This window comes from Mobula hypostoma, chromosome 1, assembly GCF_963921235.1.
Source record: "Mobula hypostoma chromosome 1, sMobHyp1.1, whole genome shotgun sequence".
In the NCBI taxonomy this organism is placed as follows: Eukaryota; Metazoa; Chordata; class Chondrichthyes; order Myliobatiformes; family Myliobatidae; genus Mobula; species Mobula hypostoma.
In genome coordinates, this window is record NC_086097.1 from 125846542 (window position 1) to 125866918 (window position 20377).

The 20377-nt window shown below is 40.6% G+C and overlaps 1 protein-coding gene across 5 annotated transcripts in view; it reads right to left on the reverse strand.

Moving 5' to 3' along the window:
- The window catches only part of ubr5 (ubiquitin protein ligase E3 component n-recognin 5), a 198213-nt gene that overhangs the window by 80414 nt on the left and 97422 nt on the right, over nt 1-20377 (reverse strand). For all 5 annotated transcript variants that reach the window (XM_063055485.1, XM_063055476.1, XM_063055469.1 and 2 more), the window contains 3 exons: nt 12006-12132; nt 11334-11485; nt 793-888 (listed from right to left, as the gene is read on the reverse strand). In XM_063055485.1, the coding sequence (XP_062911555.1) occupies nt 793-888; nt 11334-11485; nt 12006-12132 (375 nt within the window). The remainder of the gene's footprint in view (nt 1-792; nt 889-11333; nt 11486-12005; nt 12133-20377) is intronic.

Below are 20377 nucleotides of genomic sequence, written 5' to 3' on the forward strand. Positions count from 1 at the left end.
ACACATACATATACACACACACACACAGTTATCACTTTCAAGACTAGCATCATTAGTCCATTCCTTCTACACTTTAAATGGATGTTGCTAACCCACAGCTTTGAATGATGCTGCACACAATGATTTGCTAATACTGCAAAACAGCTTGTGGGTTCCACTCCCAGTGACCACTCATTTTAATTCCACGTCCCATTCCTATTCTGATATGTCTATCCACGGCCTCCTCTACTGTAAAGATGAAGTCACACTCAGGTTGGAGGAACAACACCTTATATTCCGTCTGGGTAGCCTCCAACCTGATGGCATGAACATTGACTCCTCTAACTTCCGCGAATGCCCCACCTCCCCCTCGTACCCCATCCATTATTTATTTATATACACACATGCTTTTTCTCTCTCTCCTTTTTCTCCCTCTGTCCCTCTCACTATACCCCTTGTCCATCCTCTGGGCTTCCCCCCCCCCTTTTCTTTCTCCCTAGGCCTCCTGTCCCATGATCCTCTCATATCCCTCTTGCCAATCACCCGTCCAGCTCTTGGCTCCATCCCTCCCCCTCCAGTCTTCCCCTATCATTTTGGATCTCCCCTTCCCCCTCCCACTTTCAAATCTCTTACTAGCTCTTCTTTCAGTTAGTCCTGATGAAGGGTCTCGGCCCGAAATGTCAACTGTACCTCTTCCTAGAGATGTTGCCTGGCCTGCTGCATTCACCAGCAACTTTTGTGTGTTGCTTGTGGGTTCCTAACATGGTCTTGGGTTTTTATTGTGCATGAGATGTCAAAATCTGAAATCTTCACCTGATATGGTAGAGGTACTTGGTCCCTGTCCAGTGCCAGATGCTGCAGTGGTAAGAGATCCAACAGCGGGGGCCAGGATAAAATCAATGTCACCATCTTTCAATAAACAGAACAGCATATTCATCGACAAATCACTTTACAAAATACATCTATGATTAAAAAATAAGAATGCTTTTATTCTCTTTTCAGCACTTTACAGAAATTATTTTATTGGACAGTAATACTTAATTGCTTAATATTGTATAACTTGGTAAAACTTTAGGTTTGTGTGACTAATCTTTTCTTCAGTTTATTATATTCTGATCATTCAGCTGAATACTATACATTTACAATGTACAAATTCCAAAGCATAGTACTATTAATGGTAAAAAAATCTAATTCTTCAATTAAAGTGCAGAAAATAGCAGTAAGCTAAATCAAGTATCCACAAATTACAAAAAATTGTAATGAGAAAATAGAAATTCACACCAAAAACTATTTCTATTAAAAAGCTATAAGCTTTTAAGCACACTGTATACAATTGTTAAAAAGTGTGACAGTTAATAGAGATACATTGAATAGACCTGAAAAAGAATGATGAATGCTACCCAAAATAGCTTGAATAGTACCAGATGAGCATCTTGATTGCTTAAAGTGAAAACTTATAAAATAATGTCCTTTCAGCATGCCAAACTTACAGGTACTTACAAGGGCTACGATAAAGGTTACTTTTATTTGTCACATTTACATTGAAACATACAGTGAAAAGTGCCATTTCCTTCTTTGACCAACATACAGGCAGTGCTGGGGGCTGCCCACAAGTGCCATCACATTTCTGGTGCCAATATTGCTTGCCCAAAACGCATGAACCCTAACCAATATGTCTTTAATCCAACAATATCTTTCAAATCTAAAATGTTACTTTATTTAAAGATAGTGTGGAATTGGCCCTTCTGTCCATTCAAGTCACATTGCCCAGCAACTGTCAACAACCCTGATTTATCCCTATTCTACTTGAAGAAGCTCTTAAACAATCCTTTCCTGACACCACCTCCTCAAGGACAATTAGGAATGAGCAATAAATGCTGGCTAGCTAAGAATATATAGATCCCAAAACATGGGGGGAGGGGGGGTCAAAAATTCTGAATATAAAAGCAACTAAGATATTTTAAAATAAAGGATGTAATATCACTGAGTGTCAGTCATAATTTTTCAAGCAGCATTCACCTCACAATCAGAGATTTGAGGGTTTAGACATGCTTAAAAATCCAAGATCATTGATGCAGCCTGAAAATGAAGAAACACTGCACTGACAGATAAAACACCATTTGCTCTCAGTTGGACATAAAAGCTCCCCTATCACTATCCCAAGTGTCTTGACTAATTATGACACCTCATTTAACAATGCCATCAACAGGCTAGCCAGTCATTATGTACTAATGATGTAGTTCTGCATACTGCAGAGCTTGTAGGATCAGACTGCATTGTCTAAAATTATATTGAGAAAAATGCAGTAGGTAATTTGAAGTCTGACCCTCTCCTGGCTCCAGTGAATACTGGTGATCATGAAACACCCTGCTGAACTGTCCAAAAGACCATGAAACCCCAGTATTCTCAACAAGACAGTTTATATTGGAATGACTGAACATTCAAAACAGACTACTTGCACTGTTAAAAATGGCAACAGCCATAAGCTCTACCATCATATGCAAACTTCCACTATAAACTGAGAAAGCGGTTACGTAGCTTTAAATTTTCCCTTGGGTAAATGAGTCAGCTTTAATTCATCAGTTCTTAAAGACTGAATGCCTTTGCTGATTGGAACCATGGTAAGTCTTGTATGGTCAAATTCTGCTGCAACTCCATTAGCAGGTTTGCAGAATATACCACTGTATCTCAAATAATGAGTTGGAGTACAGGGAGGAGTAAGGGAGCTTAGTAACGTGGTGTCATGATGTTTCCCTCAATGTTAGCAAAACAAAAGAGTTGGTCATTGAAGAGGGGAGGGCTGTGCACATGCTTCTGTCTACAACAATAGACTGAGAGCTTCAAGTTCCTAGGAACATCAATAAACTACCCAACTATGAAGATGCCATGGCCAAGAAAGCTCCCCAATAGTCTGCTTCTCTTGACTAAAGAACAATGGCATGTCCCCATCAACCCTTACCAACTTTAAATCAATCCATCACAGAAAACATTCTATCTGGATGCATAATGGATTGTTATGGCAACTACACTACTCATGACCGCAGGAACACAGCTCAGCACATCACGGTAAACAGCCAAGAACTCAGTCTAGACTTCTCAGTGTCTCTGTAAAGCAAACTGCATCCATACTGGACATTCTCTCTCTTGCACTCTTCTAATGGGCAAAAGATACAAAAGCATGAAGGCGCGTACCACCAGACTCAAGGATAGCTTCGACCCTCAGTTATGGCTATTAAATAGTGCCCTGGTATGATAAGATGGACTTTCAATTTGATCTCACCATGTACATCACTATGATTTTGTACTTTACTGTTTACCCACACTGCACTTTCTCTGCAGTTGCTACATTCTATTTTGCATTGTTACTATTGTTATTGTTTCACCATTTTCCACTTCAATGCATAGTGTAACAATTCGATCAGTATGAACACCATGCAAGACAAGCTACAGAGGTTTCATTGTATCTCAGTACATGTGACAATAATAAACCAATTCCAATTCTAAAGCTGAATTATTCCAAGTGCAAAATTTGCTCTAGCAGTTTAAACAGCTGACATGTTAGTTTTCCTGAAAAGGAAGTATTTTTAAAATCAAATGTTCCTTGGAAATCAGACTTGATTGCGCCTCAAGTTCTAAGAACTATGGTTGATGTGTTAGAGGCTTTGCCTTACAATTATAGTCAAGGTGATCTTGGCTTTGTCTGGCAATGATGAGCAGAGGGAAATGAGTGGATAAATAAACAATACTGAAGAACACGTTTTGGAGCTTGGCCAAGTATTTCAAAATTATGAAATGTAAACAATTTCTCTTTGTAGCATATCCTATCTTACATGGCATGGCACTGACACTATCATAGGGATTTCCTGATGGAAAATCCATGAATTACATATTTTTATTACCCAGGGCTACAACCTGATGTGGAGAAATGTTACTCATGTAGAATTATAGAATCCCAGCAATTTAACAGTAAGCACACTAGAAGACTCTAGCAATAAAAAAAAATCCACACTGAGCAAAGATTACACTTCCAGTCCAAGAATGATAGAGCTTAATAGCTCAGGAGATCTAAAGAAAAATAGCAAATAGGATCTAAAACTGGCTCAGTGGCAGGAAACACGAGGTGGGAATTTTTGACAGGAAGGCTGCCTTCTCTTGGGTTTCATAGAGCTCTGTATGGGGTCCCTTACTTTTGTTATTGATATACCGACTCGTTTGGAGCTCGATAAAGTGGCGCGTCAGGGCAAGTAGCTGAAGTTGCCAGTGAGGAAAGCTTTAGAATGCACCAGATATAGGCTAGTTTGGTTAGGCAGAAAAGCAAAGGGACTGTCGGTAATATGAATTAAGGGGGAATGGGAAAAATATTTACACCAAGTGTGTGGTAGGAGCCAGAAACTTAATATTTTGTCGGGGTGATCTTCAACCTGAAGGCATGAACAATAATTTTTCTAACTTCTGGTAATTCCTCCCCCCACCACACCCCCTTCTCCTTTTTCCCTTCGCAATTCTGGCTCCCTTCTTACTCCTTCCTTTCATCTCACCTGTATATCTTCCCCCCCACCCTGCATGGTCCTTCCCTTTCTCCATGGGCCACTCTCCTCTCAGATGCCTCCTTCTTCAGCACTTCATACGACTTACACCTACCATCTCCCAGCTTTTCACTTCAGTCACCCACCTCCGCCCCTGCAACTCACTTATCTTCCCCCTCACTTGGTTTCACATATTATCTGCTGCATTGTACTCCTTCCCCCTCCCCCTCATCTTCTGCCCCCTTACTTTCCAGTCTGAATGTAAGGTCTTGTTCGAAATGTCGACTGTTTATTCCTCTCCACAGATGCTGCCTGACTTGCCAAGTTGCTGCAGCTTTTTGTAGCATGAAACTATGGTTTGAAAGGGTGGCAGGCAGAAACTTCCATCAAATTTAAAACAGGCTTATATGTACACCTCAAGGTCCAGGTCATGACCTGAGTGCTGGAATGATGGGATAGGTCTAGACAGACCTTTTGCAACTGGTCCATATCACAGAATATCATAATATTTGAAATGGAAATTGGACTGCTACTTTAAAAGGAACTTATAGGACAATGAGAAATATGCAGAGGAGCAGGATAAATTGAACAGCTTTTTCATCATATCAGCATAAATCCAATGCTCTAAAAAATCTCCTCCTGTATGTGGAATTCTATTTTAATACAGCTTGCAGGCTGCACTGAGCTTGTTAAGATCAGTAACTGCAGCAATGCAGCTGAAACATTTGAACTCTGCTTCTCCCTGCAAAGACACTGCGTGACCTGCTGAGCATTTCCGGTTTTTAGTTCAGATTAAATAAAAATTAGAGCAAAGACCAATAGTTGCTGACAATGCTGTCTAAAGATGGGTAATGTAAAAAGCAAACAATGATTAAAAGAACTTCATTTATGTAAAAAGTAGTGCCCTTAACTGTTAAAGAAAAATGCTGGAGAAATTAAAAAACTAACAAATGCCAAGGATTCATTGGCTCAACTTAGCATTTAAAAAACTCTAAAACAGTCCTTGTGGTTTGGAGGGTATTGAATACTATTCTGCTTTCCAAGAAGGCCTGAGGAAGCATACAAAATTTTAGGCTGATTAGTCTGTTGTGAATTGGTAGGAAATAATTTTAACCCATTAAGGATATTGTACTCTCAGTTTTAAGAAAAACCACATTTAGTAAATATGACTATTATTTAGAAGTATAATTAAGAACACAAAGAGAAAACTAGCAGCTGGAGCATATCAAAAGGCATTCTTTAACGTAATGCTGACATGGCTATTAACAAGGCTTCAATCCCATGGAACTGGAAATAATACATCAGGTCAAGATGAGAACTAGTTAACTGAACAAAAACAGTAAAAATGTTTTCAGATTATAACCTGTATTGTCAGATTGCCACAAAACTGAATGCCTGAAGTTCAGCAAAATACAATATAAGCCGATAACTCAGATGAGGTACTAAACTCTACCAGTCCTTTCAAAAGGTCAAGTTGTCTTTCTCACTTCAATTTTTATTATTATTAACAACAGCATATTGTGGAGAATATGCTGCATGCTCTGGAAAATAAACGACAAAGCACAGTGAAAGCAATACACAAAAATCCAGCTGATTATATTTTTTGGGCTTAAACCATTTCCAAATATTGTCACTTCAAAAGACCCCTGCTAGAAGTGCTGCACCAAGTAAACACCCCATCAAAACCAAAGCAATGTTTTCCTATTATAGCTCATTTGAAGAATCTGATATGGAAAAAACTGATACATGAAAATCAAAGAACAAAAGTAACAACCAAGCCAGTGAAAAATTGGTAAAACAAAAACAGCCCTGCAGAACCACAAGGAGTGAAATTTTTAGCATCCAGGTCTGGTATAAAAACCAATCACATCTGATCAGAAAATTAACTTGACATAAACCACTCAAATGGAACACTACTCCACTATGCCACCATAATGCACACAAGGATTCACTGTCACTTAAGAATGGCAGCTAAAAATCACATTTCAGGAATTTGAGTACTAACTTTCAGTTGACAGGACAGTTCTGCAGCTAGATGAGGTATTAAGTTAAAGTCCCCTCATCCTTCTGAGGTGCACATAAAAATTAAGGTATTGTTTGAAGAACAGTCTGTGGTGTCCCAGTCAATATGACTGGGTACACACTCAATTCATTCCATGACTGGAGGAGTGCAAATTGGCTGCTGCATTTCCTAAAAAAACCTTTTAGAGTCTTAAGAGCACTTTGGAACAGATCATAGAATGTCATGGACAGGATCATGCCAGTTGCTAGCTAATGGTTCCAGACTTTTGCACCTGCATGTAAAGATTAGCTTTATTTGTCACATGTACATTGAAACACAATGTATGGGGAGATAAGATTCAAAAACATGAATTCTCTTCATTCTGCTGGACCTACTGAGTTCAGAACACTGCACAACTGTGCTAAAGAATCAAACTAACTTCACATCGGGCTCCTTAGCATCTCAGCAGGCATAGGTCGCGCATCTAATACTGCCATTCACCTGAATGGAGTCATTGACCTTTAATTTATAATAACTGAAGCTTTAAAAAAGAAAACTGGCATTTAATTGAATTTATTGAATTTACACCTGCAAGAAGTGCATCCAGCTGCAGCTCCTAACAAACTGCGTTAGGGAACTGGAGCAGGAGCTGGATGACCTGCCGATCATTCGGGAGAATGAGGAGATTATAGACAGTAGCTACAGGGAGATAGTTACGCCAAAGGAGCAGAGGACAGGAAATTGGGTCACTGTCAGGCGAGGGAAGAGGAAAGAGCAGGCAGAGCAGGGTTCCCCTGTGGCCATTCCCCTCAACAACAAGTATACCGCATTGGATACTGTTGGGGGGAATGACTTACCTGGGACAAGCTGCAGTAGCCGGATCTCTGGCAGTGAGTCTGGCTCTGCAGTGCAGAAGGGAGGGTGGAAAAAGAGGAGAGCGGTAGTGATAGGGGACTCGATAGTTAGAGGTGCAGATAGGAGGCTCCGTGGTCCTGACAGAGAATCCAGGATGGCTTGTTGCCTCCCGGGTGCCAGGGTCAAGGATGTCTCCGATTGCTTGCCTGACATTCTGAAGTGGGAGGGTGATCAGCCAGATGTCATGGTGCACATCGGTACCAATGACATAGCAAGGAAGAGTGAGGAGGTCCTGGAGAGTGAGTATAGGGAGCTTGGTAGGAAGTTGAAAAGCAGGACCTCGAGGGTGGTAATCTCAGGATTGCTACCTGTGCTACATGCCAGTGAGGGTAGGAATAGGATGCTCTGGAGGATGAACAAGTGGCTGAGGAACTGGTGCAGGGGGCAGGGTTTCAGATTTCAGGATAATTAAGACCTCTTCTGGGGCAGGTAGGACCTGTACAAGAGAGACGGGTTACACTTGAACTACCGAGGGACCAATATCCTTTCAGGGAGGTTTGTTAGTGCTATTGGGGAGGCTTTAAACTAGATTTGCAGGGGGATGGAAACCAGAGTGCCAGAACTGACAGTGCGGCTGGAGTGAAAATAAATGATGTTAAAAGTTCAAGCAAATCCGCTGATAGAAAGGTTGTGAGTGGTAAAGATCTTCTGAGGTGTATATATTTCAATGCTAGGAGTATTGCGGGGAAGGCGGATGAGTTGAGGGCGTGGATTGACACGTGGAATTATGACGTTATAGCAATTAGTGAAACTTGGCTACAGGAAGGGCAGGACTGGCAGCTTAATATTCCAGGGTTCCGATGTTTCGGATGTGATCGAGGCAGAGGAATGAAAGGTGGGGGAGTAGCATTGCTTGTTAGGGAAAATATTACAGCAGTGCTCAGGCAGGACAGATTAGAGGGCTTGTCTACTGAGTCCTTATGGATGGAGCTGAGAAACAGGAAAGGTATGGCCACATTAGTGGGATTGTATTACAGACCACCCAATAGTCAACGAGAATTGGAAGAGCAAATCTGCAGAGAGACAGCAGGCAACTGCAGGAAACATAAAGTTGTGGTGGCAGGGGATTTTAATTTTCCATATATTGATTGGGACTCCCATACTGTTAGGGGTCTAGATGGTTTAGAGTTTGTAAAATGTGTTCAGGAAAGTTTTCTAAATCAATATATAGAGGGACCAACTAGAGGGGATGCAATATTGGATCTCCTGTTAGGAAACGAGTTAGGACAAGTGACAGAAGTCTGTGTAGGGGAGCACTTTGGTTCCAGTGATCATAACACCATTAGTTTCAACTTGGTCATGGACAAGGATAGATCTGGTCCTACGGTTGAGGTTCTTAACTGGAAGGCGGCCAAATTTGAAGAAATGAGAAAGGATCTAAAAAGCGTGGATTGGGACAGGTTGTTCTCTGGCAAGGATGTGATCGGTAGGTGGGAAGCCTTCAAAGGAGAAATCTTGAGTGTGCAGAATTTGTATGTTTCTGTCAGGATTAAAGGCAAAGTGAATAGGAATAAGGAACCTTGGTTCTCAAGGGATATTGCAATTCTGATAAAGAAGAAGAGGGAGTTGTATGACATGTATAGGAAGCAGGAAGTAAATAAGGTGCTTGAGGAGTATAGGAAGTGCAAGAAAATACTTAAGAAAGAAATCAGGAGGGCTAAAAGAAGACATGAGGTTGCCTTCGCAGTCAAAGTGAAGGATAATCCAAAGAGCTTTTACAGGTATATTAAGAGCAAAAGGATTGTAAGGGATAAAATTGGCTCTCTTGAAGATCAGAGTGGTCGGCTATGTGCGGAACCAAAGGAAGTGGGGGAGATCTTAAATAGGTTTTTTGCGTCTGTATTTACTAAGGAAACTGGCATGAAGTCTATGGAATTAAGGGAAACAAGTAGTGAGATCATGGAAACTGTACAGATCGAAAAGGAGGAGCTCCTTGCTGTCTTGGGGAAAATTAAAGTGGATAAACCCCCGGGACCTGACAGGGTGATCCCTCGGACCTTGAAGGAGACTAGTGTTGAAATTGCAGGGGCCCTTGCAGAAATATTTAAAATGTCGCTGTCTACAGGTGAGGTGCCGGAGGATTGAAGAGTGGCTCATGTTGTTCCGTTATTTAAAAAAGGATCGAAAAGTAATCCGGGAAATTATAGGCTGGTAAGTTTAACGTCAGTAGTAGGTAAGTTATTGGAGGGAGTACTAAGAGACAGAATCTACAAGCATTTGGATAGACAGGGACTTATTAGGGAGAGTCAACATGGCTTTCTGCGTGGCAGGTCATGTTTGACCAATCTATTGGAGTTTTTCGAGGAGACCTGTGACTAGTGGTGTGCCACAGGGATCAGTGCTGGGTCCATTGTTATTTGTCATCTATATCAATGATCTGGATGATAATGTGGTAAATTGGATCAGCAAATTTGTTGATGATACAAAGATTGGAGGTGTAGTAGACAGTGAGGAAGGTTTTCAGAGCCTGCAGAGGGACTTGGACCAGCTGGAAAAATGGGCTGAAAAATAGCAGATGGAGTTTAATACAGACAAGTGTGAGGTATTGCACGTTGGAAGGACAAACCAAGGTAGAACGTACAGGGTTAATGGTAAGGCACTGAGGAGTGCAGTGGAACAGAGGGATCTGGGAACACAGATACAAAATTCCCTAAAAGTAGCATCACAGGTAGATAGGGTTGTAAAGAGAGCTTTTGGTACATTGGCCTTTATTAATCGAAGTATTGAGTATAAGAGCTGGAATGTTATGATGAGGTTGTATAAGGCATCGGTGAGGCCGAATCTGGAGTATTGTGTTCAGTTTTGGTCACCAAATTACAGAAAGGATATTAATAAGGTTGAAAGGGTGCAGAGAAGGTTTATAAGGATGTTGCCGGGACTTGAGAAACTCAGTTACAGAGAAAGGTTGAATAGGTTAGGACTTTATTCCCTGGAGCGTAGAAGAATGAGGGGAGATTTGATAGAGGTATATAAAATTATGATGGGTATAGATAGAGTGAATGCAAGCAGGCCTTTTCCACTGAGGCAAGGGGAGAAAAAAACCAGAGGACATGGGTTAAGGGTGAGGGGGGAAAAGTTTAAAGGGAACATTAGGCGGGGGCTTCTTCACACAGAGAGTGGTGGGAGTATGGAATGAGCTGCCAGATGAGGTGGTAAATGCAGGTTCTTTATTAACATTTAAGAATAAATTGGACAGATACATGGATGGGAGGTGTATGGAGGATATGGTCAGTGTGCAGGTCAGTGGGACTAGGCAGAAAATGGTTCGGCACAGCCAAGAAGGGCCAAAAGGCCTGTTTCTGTGCTGTAGTTTCTATGGTTTCTATGGTAAATGTAAAGCTTTTCCTCCTTGAACTGATTCTGATTATCCGATATTTGGAAACAATGAAAAGGCATCTCACACCTTATGTTGTCAGATGGCCAAAAAGTCCATTGCAGGACTGTTTCCACCACATATGGACCAGTTGCCATTCACTGTTCTACCTTGTGGGATGACCACTGAAACATTAGTGTACGTTGGGAACTATATAGCATGTGGGCTGAGTCCAGTTCAGTCCACCCAGATTTTTCTCCTCAATTTGTCTCCAAGAGAACGTAGTTAAAATGTCAGTATACACAAGGTTAATGTCAATAAATTTTTCAGCATTTGTACAATGAATGTGCTGGCAACAAAGGGGAATATTTTGCCTTCTCAACACGATTAAATGCTCTTTTTGTATTAAGGAAACCTGTTCTGTCCATCAACTGCAAAGAATGCTTGTTTATAAGTACATATCAATACTGGATGAAACTTCTATTTTATTACAGCAAACAATAAACCACTTGCAGGTAAGATTACATCAATTTATATAGCTTCAAAGGAGAATCTTATATTTAACGAATTACTTTCTCATACATCTGGAAAATCTAACCTGGATCAATTGCAGGTGGATCTGGTGCCCAGCTAAGTGGTGCAATAGGAGGAGAGACTGGATCCTGATGGTCACTGGACGAAGCACCAGACTCATGGCGTCCTAAGCCAGCAGCTCGTAGTGAGCGTCGCATCATCTCACGTAATCTTAAACTTGGAGAAATTAATTTAAAATACATTATTCTGAGAGAGCCTGGGTGTGGGGGAAAGAGGAAAGGGAGAGCTGAGAAGGAGAAACTAAATTTCTTTAGTGAGTTACTATGATTGTTGGAGGCATCTGACATCATGTCACCTGGGTTTGCCAACTGTGAACCAATTGACTACCTTTCACTCCAATTCAGCTAGGTATTTATTAATTTTCTAACCAGATCTTCATAGCTTCAGATATCAACATGCTGACACAAAAATGCCTTTTCCAATTTTCTGGAAATTGACATAAATATCTTATTCATTTTAATCACTAAAATTTCAATTAAAATATTTACTATTTAATAACTAACTCTTCAATTACACCACTCCTGAGCTGAATGGGAATAATTTACCAAAATTCTTCACCCCATTCTCCCATGTCAAATGCATGCAGTTTTGAACCCCATTTTATAGCAAGAAAATTGGGTGTTACATTTAGATAATTGGCACAAAATTAACACCCAAAAGAATTGTTTATACCTACCTACGACTGCTAGATGGTCCACTTCTGTTACCACTATTATTACTGGACACCACCGATATTGCATTTGCGATGGCCTCAACTGCTGACAATCTCTCTGCAAAGGTGTTCCTCTCAGAGCGCTCTGCTTCTGTGGGACAAAGGCATTTGGTCTCAAAAAAAAACGATTCCAGAAGGAATACAAATTCAAACCTCAAAGAATCCCACAGAAAATCTGATGCAAGTTTCTTAAAACCTACTTATTTCATTTAAAATACAAAGAATTCTGATTAATTGGGACACATCAGAAGTAGTACATTTTAGCTCAGGTAAGCAACTACCCTAATTAGCCAGTTTGATGGAAGTAGTTAAAATCATATAAAAAAGACAAACTACCATTTGAGTAACAAATTATATATTTAAATGAAATACAGAATTAGAACACTACCAATACCATTACAGTACTATAAAATTGTGCATTACATCCTAATAGTTATTGAATGAGGAATTCATCCAGTGGTACACTGCCATGTTCTTCTGATTGACTGTAAGTGAATGAAACCAGCCAAATAATGGGTTGCCTACAGACAATTCTTTCAATGATTGCATCCTCCAAATCTTCATTTTTGTTATAACATCCAAGATGATTGTCGATATTTCCAAATTTTTCATCTTTCCTAATGAAGTAGTGAAGTAGTTTAATTTTTACTCGTCTTACTGCTTATTTCTTGCCAACGATCGGTGACAAAAGTCACTACTTTTCAACACAAACACATGCAACTAAGGCTATTTAAAAACTATTTGCAATAAGCACAGTGCATGTCTAACGTCCACAAGTGCATGTGACTGACACTAGTTAGAAACTGTTCAGCAACAGTCTCCTGTCCCAATTAAGCAGCATAGTGTCGCAAATAAACTAAGGGAATCCCAGCTATTTTCTCAGTTTTTGTTCATTAAGAGTGGTCCCAAATGAGCAGCTGCCCCGATTAACTGATAGTCCAAATAAATGCAATCCACTGAAACTTCTTTTAATAAATTTTTCAAAAAAAATTCTTTACACCCATCCTAAACTTCCTCCCATTAAAAAATAGAATAGTTTTTCCCAAAGATTTTGTCCTGCACTATAATCAGCTCCTTTGGCGAATCAGTAGAGCATTTTAGACACACTTTTTGGATTCTTGAATAACTTAAAATTTTCACTTTACTCAAATTAAACATAATCAAAGACACCAGTGACATTCACCCACTGTGCATCAGGCAGAAGATACAAAAGCCTGAAAGCACATACCACGAGGCTCAATGACAACTTCGGTCTAAAACTCTTGAATGGAACTCCTATAAAATGGGAAGGCCTCTACCTCACAATCCATATCTTCATGGCCTTGCATCTTATTAGCCACCTACACTGTACTTTCTGTGTAACTGCAACACTTTACATTTTATCACTGTTTTCCCCTTATTCTACCTCAATGTACTAAGGTAATGAAATGTTCTGTATTTTGGGCATGCCAAATAAATTTTATCACTGTAGCTCAACACATATAACAATAACAAGCCAATTTACCAAAACCATGAAATTTCAGATTTGCTGGAAAACATATTTCAAAATAAAAGCTTTTGGAATACTCTCTCAAGCCAAGTCTAGCAAACTGGCATAAGACTCTTTGTACTGGTCAAGGAAAATAACTAAATTTGAGCAAGACAAAGTCCAGGTTAACTTCAAAAGTTACAGCAATTGAAAATGATTAACTCAGAAGGTGCAGCATCTCATGAGCAGCTACTCTATTACAACACTCTGGAAAATGTTTCAATGAGATCGCAACTGCAGCATATGGATCCCATTTCCTGCTTGACGTACTACTCCAGCTTCACCAAATCAAAATACATGTAGACTGCAAATGTTTATTGTAGCTTCACATTTTGTTACTGTTTATCTGATGGATATCTTGACGTGATTTAAAATGAATGTCTGTACATTTCAAGTTTTGAACATTTTAACGATTTTAATCTAACTACTGTATATGACCCACTTCAGGGCATTCTATATTGAGTTAAAGAGTAGCCTTTCAAGGATCAAAGTTGCCGGGTGGTGAGGCTCATTGGACTGGAAGGGCCTGTTCCTCGCGGTATCTTTAAACAAAATAGATAAAATAAAATGGGATTTAGGTGAACAACTCCATCGTGGACAGTCCCAAGCCTGGCTGTGAAAGGAGGAGGGTTGAGCATGAGGCTGGCAACCTCATCCTATAAAAACCCAGAGCTACAGAAATATTAGAAGTTTCAAAACCCTTATTTCTGGAAGAGGAAGGATCTTCAGCTGGAAGACATATGAAGTCATATGGTGAAAGCAGAAGCTACAGGGCCATCAACCTTCAGTCCAGGGCAAGGAACTCTGGCAAGTTGCTGTCAGTAGGGGTGATGGGCTTAAGAAGAACTTCGGTGAATACCTTGGATGGCACGGATAAATTGGGACAGAGGACTCATTTCCAAGATGTATTACTCTATGGCTCCAAAGCTATTCATTATTTACTTTTACTTTATCCCCAAGTGATAACTAAAGTATATGGACACTTATTCTAGTCCCTTTTTGTTTCCTTGTTTTTGGCCAGTTACTTTCATTTTAGTTTGGGATTCTCTTTCGTTAATCTGCCCCTCTTTGCTTCTGTCTCACTGACTTACACTTTTGCTTTATCTTCCTCTCCCTTCACTTTTCCACCAGCAGTCCTCACTCATCCCATATCCTCATCACCAACCCAAACTTCTGCTACTTCTTTAAAACTGATTTCCAGCTAGGTCCCTGACCTAGAAAATCCACCCTCTCCCTCCACAGATGCTGACGAGTCTGCAAAATATTCATGGCATTTTGTTGTTTCTTTTTCATAACTGAAGATTTCAGCCAATTTTATGAATAGATGAAGACACAACAGTTGTACCTTCAGAAACAGTATGGTTATGAACTGAATACCCAAGTCTAAGTTACAAACTCCTTCAAGAGCAGAAAGGTAACAGAAAATTAAAAATTCTTCCTAATATACATGCATCATAGATGAGCCTTTGAAAGATATTTGATTTGTAGAAAACAGGTGAAATGCTTATTAGCATATGAAATAATATCTAGAATTAAACAGGCTTTGTGTAAAAGTCACATGCAAAACATGAATACTTTAAATACATCTATGTTTCAACTTGGTTTTATTGACAGTATTCCAGGCCAAGGGTGTCAAGTACATTTTTCAGGCTTTTACTTTGGAAAATCTGCAATAGTTGTATTCAAGAGAATGCTGCCCTCAGAAGTACGAAGTTATCTTATTTTAAATAAAAACATCTATTTAGAATAGACAAAGTTATTTAAATCTGTGTGGACTGAACCAAATTAGGTCAGTTTTGCAATACGAGTCTCCATCTTAAGTTTCTTTGAAATCGTAATTCTAACAAACTGAACAATTTATTTACTGTAATGTTTTATTCGTCTACAGAAAATGTTTCCAACCTATGCAAGCTGTATTGTAAGTAGTAGAATGATAATGATTGATTCTTAGTGATGCTGCTTTCATTCATAGCATCTGTGATCCTATCTCACAGCAATATGGGTGTGTTTATGCCAAAAGGAACTCTCTTTCTAATGGACCACAATAAGAACAAAGCTTCAACTGCAGAATTATATTCTATTATTAATTCTATCTGTAATTATATCCTACCAGAAGGCATTACCAGACTAATTTTCCAAGTAATATCACAAAACACCACAAGTGCGTCAGGCCACACTCAGTTGTTCTTGTTCTTTCCCCCACAGAAAGGGAAACAAAAACAAGCGCATAATTTAAGGTGAGGGGAAGATTTCAAAGGGACTTGAGAGGCACTTACTTCAAGCAAAGGATGGGTGAGTATATGGAATAAACTGCCAGAGAAATTAGTTGAGACGAGTACACTTAAAAGGCATTTAGATAACACATGCATAGGAAAGGTTTGGAGGGATATGGGCAAAAGTACCGATTTGTATGGATTACTCATTTGCTTTCACTTCACCTCAAGAAATGACAACAGTATACTCCAGTCTTGTTCTTTTAAAAAAAAAGAAACAGTCCATCCCAACACATTTCAAATCATAGTCAGGGACTTCAACCAGGCTTGTTTGAAGAAATCTCTGCCCAACTCCCAACATGGTAGACGACTTTTATACCAAGATAAGGAATGCTTACCATTCCATGTTCAGACCACATTTTGGTAAATTGGATCACTTGGCTGTCTTTCTCCTACTTGCACTGAGGTAGAGGCTACAGAGCAAAGCTCAGAAAATAGAACACCAAAGAGATGGAAACAACAGGAATTCTGCAGATGCTGGAAATTCAAGCAACACACATAAAAGTTGCTGGCGAACGCAGCAGGCCAGGCAGCATCTGTAGGAAGAGGTGCAGTCGGCGTTTCAGGCCGAGACCCAAAGAGATGGTATGGGAGGCTGGGGAGCTGCTACATGATCACTTCGAGTCAGTGGACCGGCCATGTTCAAGAACTCATTTGTGGACCTGAATGAATACACCATGGTTGTCAATGACTTTATTAAAACAGCTGTTAACAAGTGTGTCCCCACAAAATCATTCAGTCTTCCCCAACCAGAAGCCCCAGATGAACCATGATATCCACAATCTGATGAGGGCCAGGTCAGAGGTATTCAAGTCTGGTGACCAAGGAAGTTACAAGGAAGTCCAAATATGACCTCCAGAAAGCCATCTCACAGGCGAGGTAGCAATTCCAGACTAAACTTGAATCAACAAAGTATGCTTGCTAGTTGTGCCAGGACTTAAATACCATCAGCTCTTATAAAGTAAAATCAAGCAAAATAGGTGACAACATGAATTTGCTTCCAGATGAGCTCAATGCCTTCTATGCTCGCTTTGACTGTCAAAAGATGGAAGAACCATCACAAACTCCCAAAGCCCCCAGTGATCCAGTGATTTCAGTCTCTGATGCTGACATGCAAACATCCTTCTGGAGAGTGAACCCATGAAAAGCACCCAGCCAAGAAAAACCTGTGCTGTACAACTAGCTGGAGTGTTCACTGAGATCTTTAATCTTTCGCTTCAGCAGTCTGAGGTACCCGCCTGTTTCAAGCAGGTTTCAATTATACCCATGCCTACAAAGAAGGCAGTAAGCTGCCTCAATCATTATAATCCAGTAGCACTTACATCCAGAGTGATAAAACATATCAACTCCTGCCTCAGGAGTGACGAGGATCATCTCCAATTTGCCTATCAGAACAAGAGGTCCACATCAGTTGCCATCTCACTGGCTCTTTACTGAACCCCGGAACATCTGGACAGCAAAGGGGCATACATCAGGGTGCTCGGCATTCAATAATATCATCTCGTCAAAACAAATCAATGAGATCCAAGACCTCGGCCTCAGTACCTCCTTGTTCAATTTGATCCTCAATTTCCTCACTTGCAGACCCCAGTCAGTTCAGATTGGCAACGTCTCCTCCACAATCTCCATCAGCACAGGTGCACTACAAGGCTGTGTGCTTCGCACCCTGCTCTACATGCTTTACACCTATGACTGTGTGGCTAAGCACAGTTCCAATCCCATATTCAAGTTTACTGAAGGCACCACGGTCATACATCAAATAAAAGGTGGTGACGAATCAGTATACAGATTGAATGGTGTCATAACACTCAGTGTCAACAAGACCAAGGAGCTGATATTTGACTTCAGGTGAAGGAAACCAGAAGTCCATGAGCCACTCCTCATCAGAGGATCAGAGGTGGAGAGGATCAGCAACTTTAAGTTCCTTGGTGTGATTATTTTAGAGGACCAGCCCTGGGCCCAGCACGTAAGTGCAATTACAAAAAAAGCTTGGCAGCGCCTCTACTTCCTAGGAGTTTGAAAAGATTCGTGGTGGGGAGTATATTAACTGGCTACATCACAGTGAGGTATGCAGATGCCAATGCCCTTGAATGGAAAATCCTACAAAAAGTAGTGGATATGGCCCGGTGCATCATGGGTAAAGCCCTCCCCAGCATTGAGCACATCTACACGAAGTGCTGTCACAGGAAAACAGCATCCATCACATTGCTGTACCACCCAGGACACATTATCCACTCACTGCTGCCATCAGGAAGGTGATACAGCAGCCTCAGGACTCTCACCACCAGATTTAGGAACAGTCATTACTCCTCCACCATCAGGCTCTTGAAACAAAATTGAAAACTTCACTCAAATTAACTGGCCCCATCATCGAAATGTTCCCACAATCTACTCACTTTCAAAGATTCATCATCTCACGTTCTCGATATTTATTGCTTTGTTATTTATTATTATTTTTCTTTTTGTATATGCACAATTTGTTTCTCTTTTGCACATTGGTTGAATGCCCAGGTTGTCTTTCATTGATTCTATTATGGTTATTATTCTATTATGGATTTATTGAGTATAGAACATAGAACATAGAATAGTACAGCACAGTACAGGCCCTTCGGCCCACAATGTTGTGCCGACTCTCAAACCCTGCCTCCCATATAAGCCCCCACCTTAGATTCCTCCATATACCTGTCTAGTAGTCTCCTAAACTTCACTAGTGTATCTGCCTCCACCACTGACTCAGGCAGTGCATTCCACGCACCAACCACTCTCTGAGTAAAAAACCTTCCTCTAATATCCCCCTTGAACTTCCTACCCCTTACCTTAAAGCCATGTCCTCTTGTATTGAGCAGTGGTGCCCTGGGGAAGAGGCGCTGGCTATCCACTCTATCTATTCCTCTTATTATCTTGTACACCTCTATCGTGTCTCCTCTCATCCTCCTTCTCTCCAAAGAGTAAAGCCCTAGCTCCCTTAATCTCTGATCATAATGCATACTTTCTAAACCAGCCAGCATCCTGGTAAATCTCCTCTGTACCCTTTCTAATGCTTCCACAACCTTCCTATAGTGAGGTGACCAGAACTGGACACAATACTCCAAGTGTGGCCTAACCAGAGTTTTATAGAGCTGCATCATTACATCGCGACTCTTAAACTCTATCCCTCGACTTATGAAAGCTAACACCCCATAAGCTTTCTTAACTGCCCTATCCACCTGTGAGGCAACTTTCAGGGATCTGTGGACATGTACCCCGAGATCCCTCTGCTCCTCCACACTACCAAGTATCCTGCCATTTACTTTGTACTCTGCCTTGGAGTTTGTCCTTCCAAAGTGTACCACCTCACACTTCTCCGGGTTGAACTCCATCTGCCACTTCTCAGCCCACTTCTGCATCCTATCAATGTCTCTCTGCAATCTTTGACAATACTCTACACTATCTACAACACCACCAACCTTTGTGTCATCTGCAAACTTGCCAACCCACCCTTCTACCCCCACATCCAGGTCGTTAATAAAAATCACAAAAAGTAGAGGTCCCAGAACAGATCCTTGTGGGACACCACTAGTCACAATCCTCCAATTTAAATGTACTCCCTCCACCATCACCCTCTGCCTTCTGCAGGCAAGCCAATTCTGAATCCACCTGGCCAAACTTCCCTGGATCCCATGCCTTCTAACTTTCTGAATAAGCCTACCGTGTGGAACCTTATCAAATGCCTTACTAAAATCCATATAGATCACATCCACTGCACTACCCTCATCTATATGCCTGGTCACCTCCTCAAAGAACTCTATCAGGCTTGTTAGACACGATCTGCCCTTCACAAAGCCATGCTGACTGTCCCTGATCAGACCATGATTCTCTAAATGCCTATATATCCTATCTCTAAGAATCTTTTCCAACAGCTTTCCCACCACAGACGTAAGGCTCACTGGTCTATAATTACCCAGACTATTCCTACTACCTTTTTTGAACAAGGGAACAACATTCGCCTCCCTCCAATCCTCCGGTACCATTCCCGTGGACAACGAGGACATAAAGATCCTAGCCAGAGGCTCAGCAATCTCTTCTCTCGACAAGAAAATGAATCTCAGGGTTGTACATGGTGACGTACATGTATTTTGATACTGAATTTATGTTGAACTTTGACATTACCTACTGGCATGCAAAAACTAAATATGATTGTTCCCAGTGAACTGTAAACCTTTCACAGTGCAACAATAAAAAGTCCCAATATAGGATTGAAAGCATAATACTGCCACAAAATTCATGTACATCGAAATGAGTGTAAAATAATATTTATTTTTCAGGAACAGACTGTTAGCTCTAAGCCCAAGCATATCACATTCTTGCACCAAGACCCAATCTCAGAGAATGAAAAATGAGAGGAAAAAAGCTGAAAAATATTTCCATCTTGACAAATGGCCAATAAACATTGATTTGCAACCTCCACTTAGAAAACAGATTATATTGTTCCAATTTATCAGCAATAAAACTTCAGAAGAGCTTTTTGTAAAATTCCTAATTACTTATGCATCCAA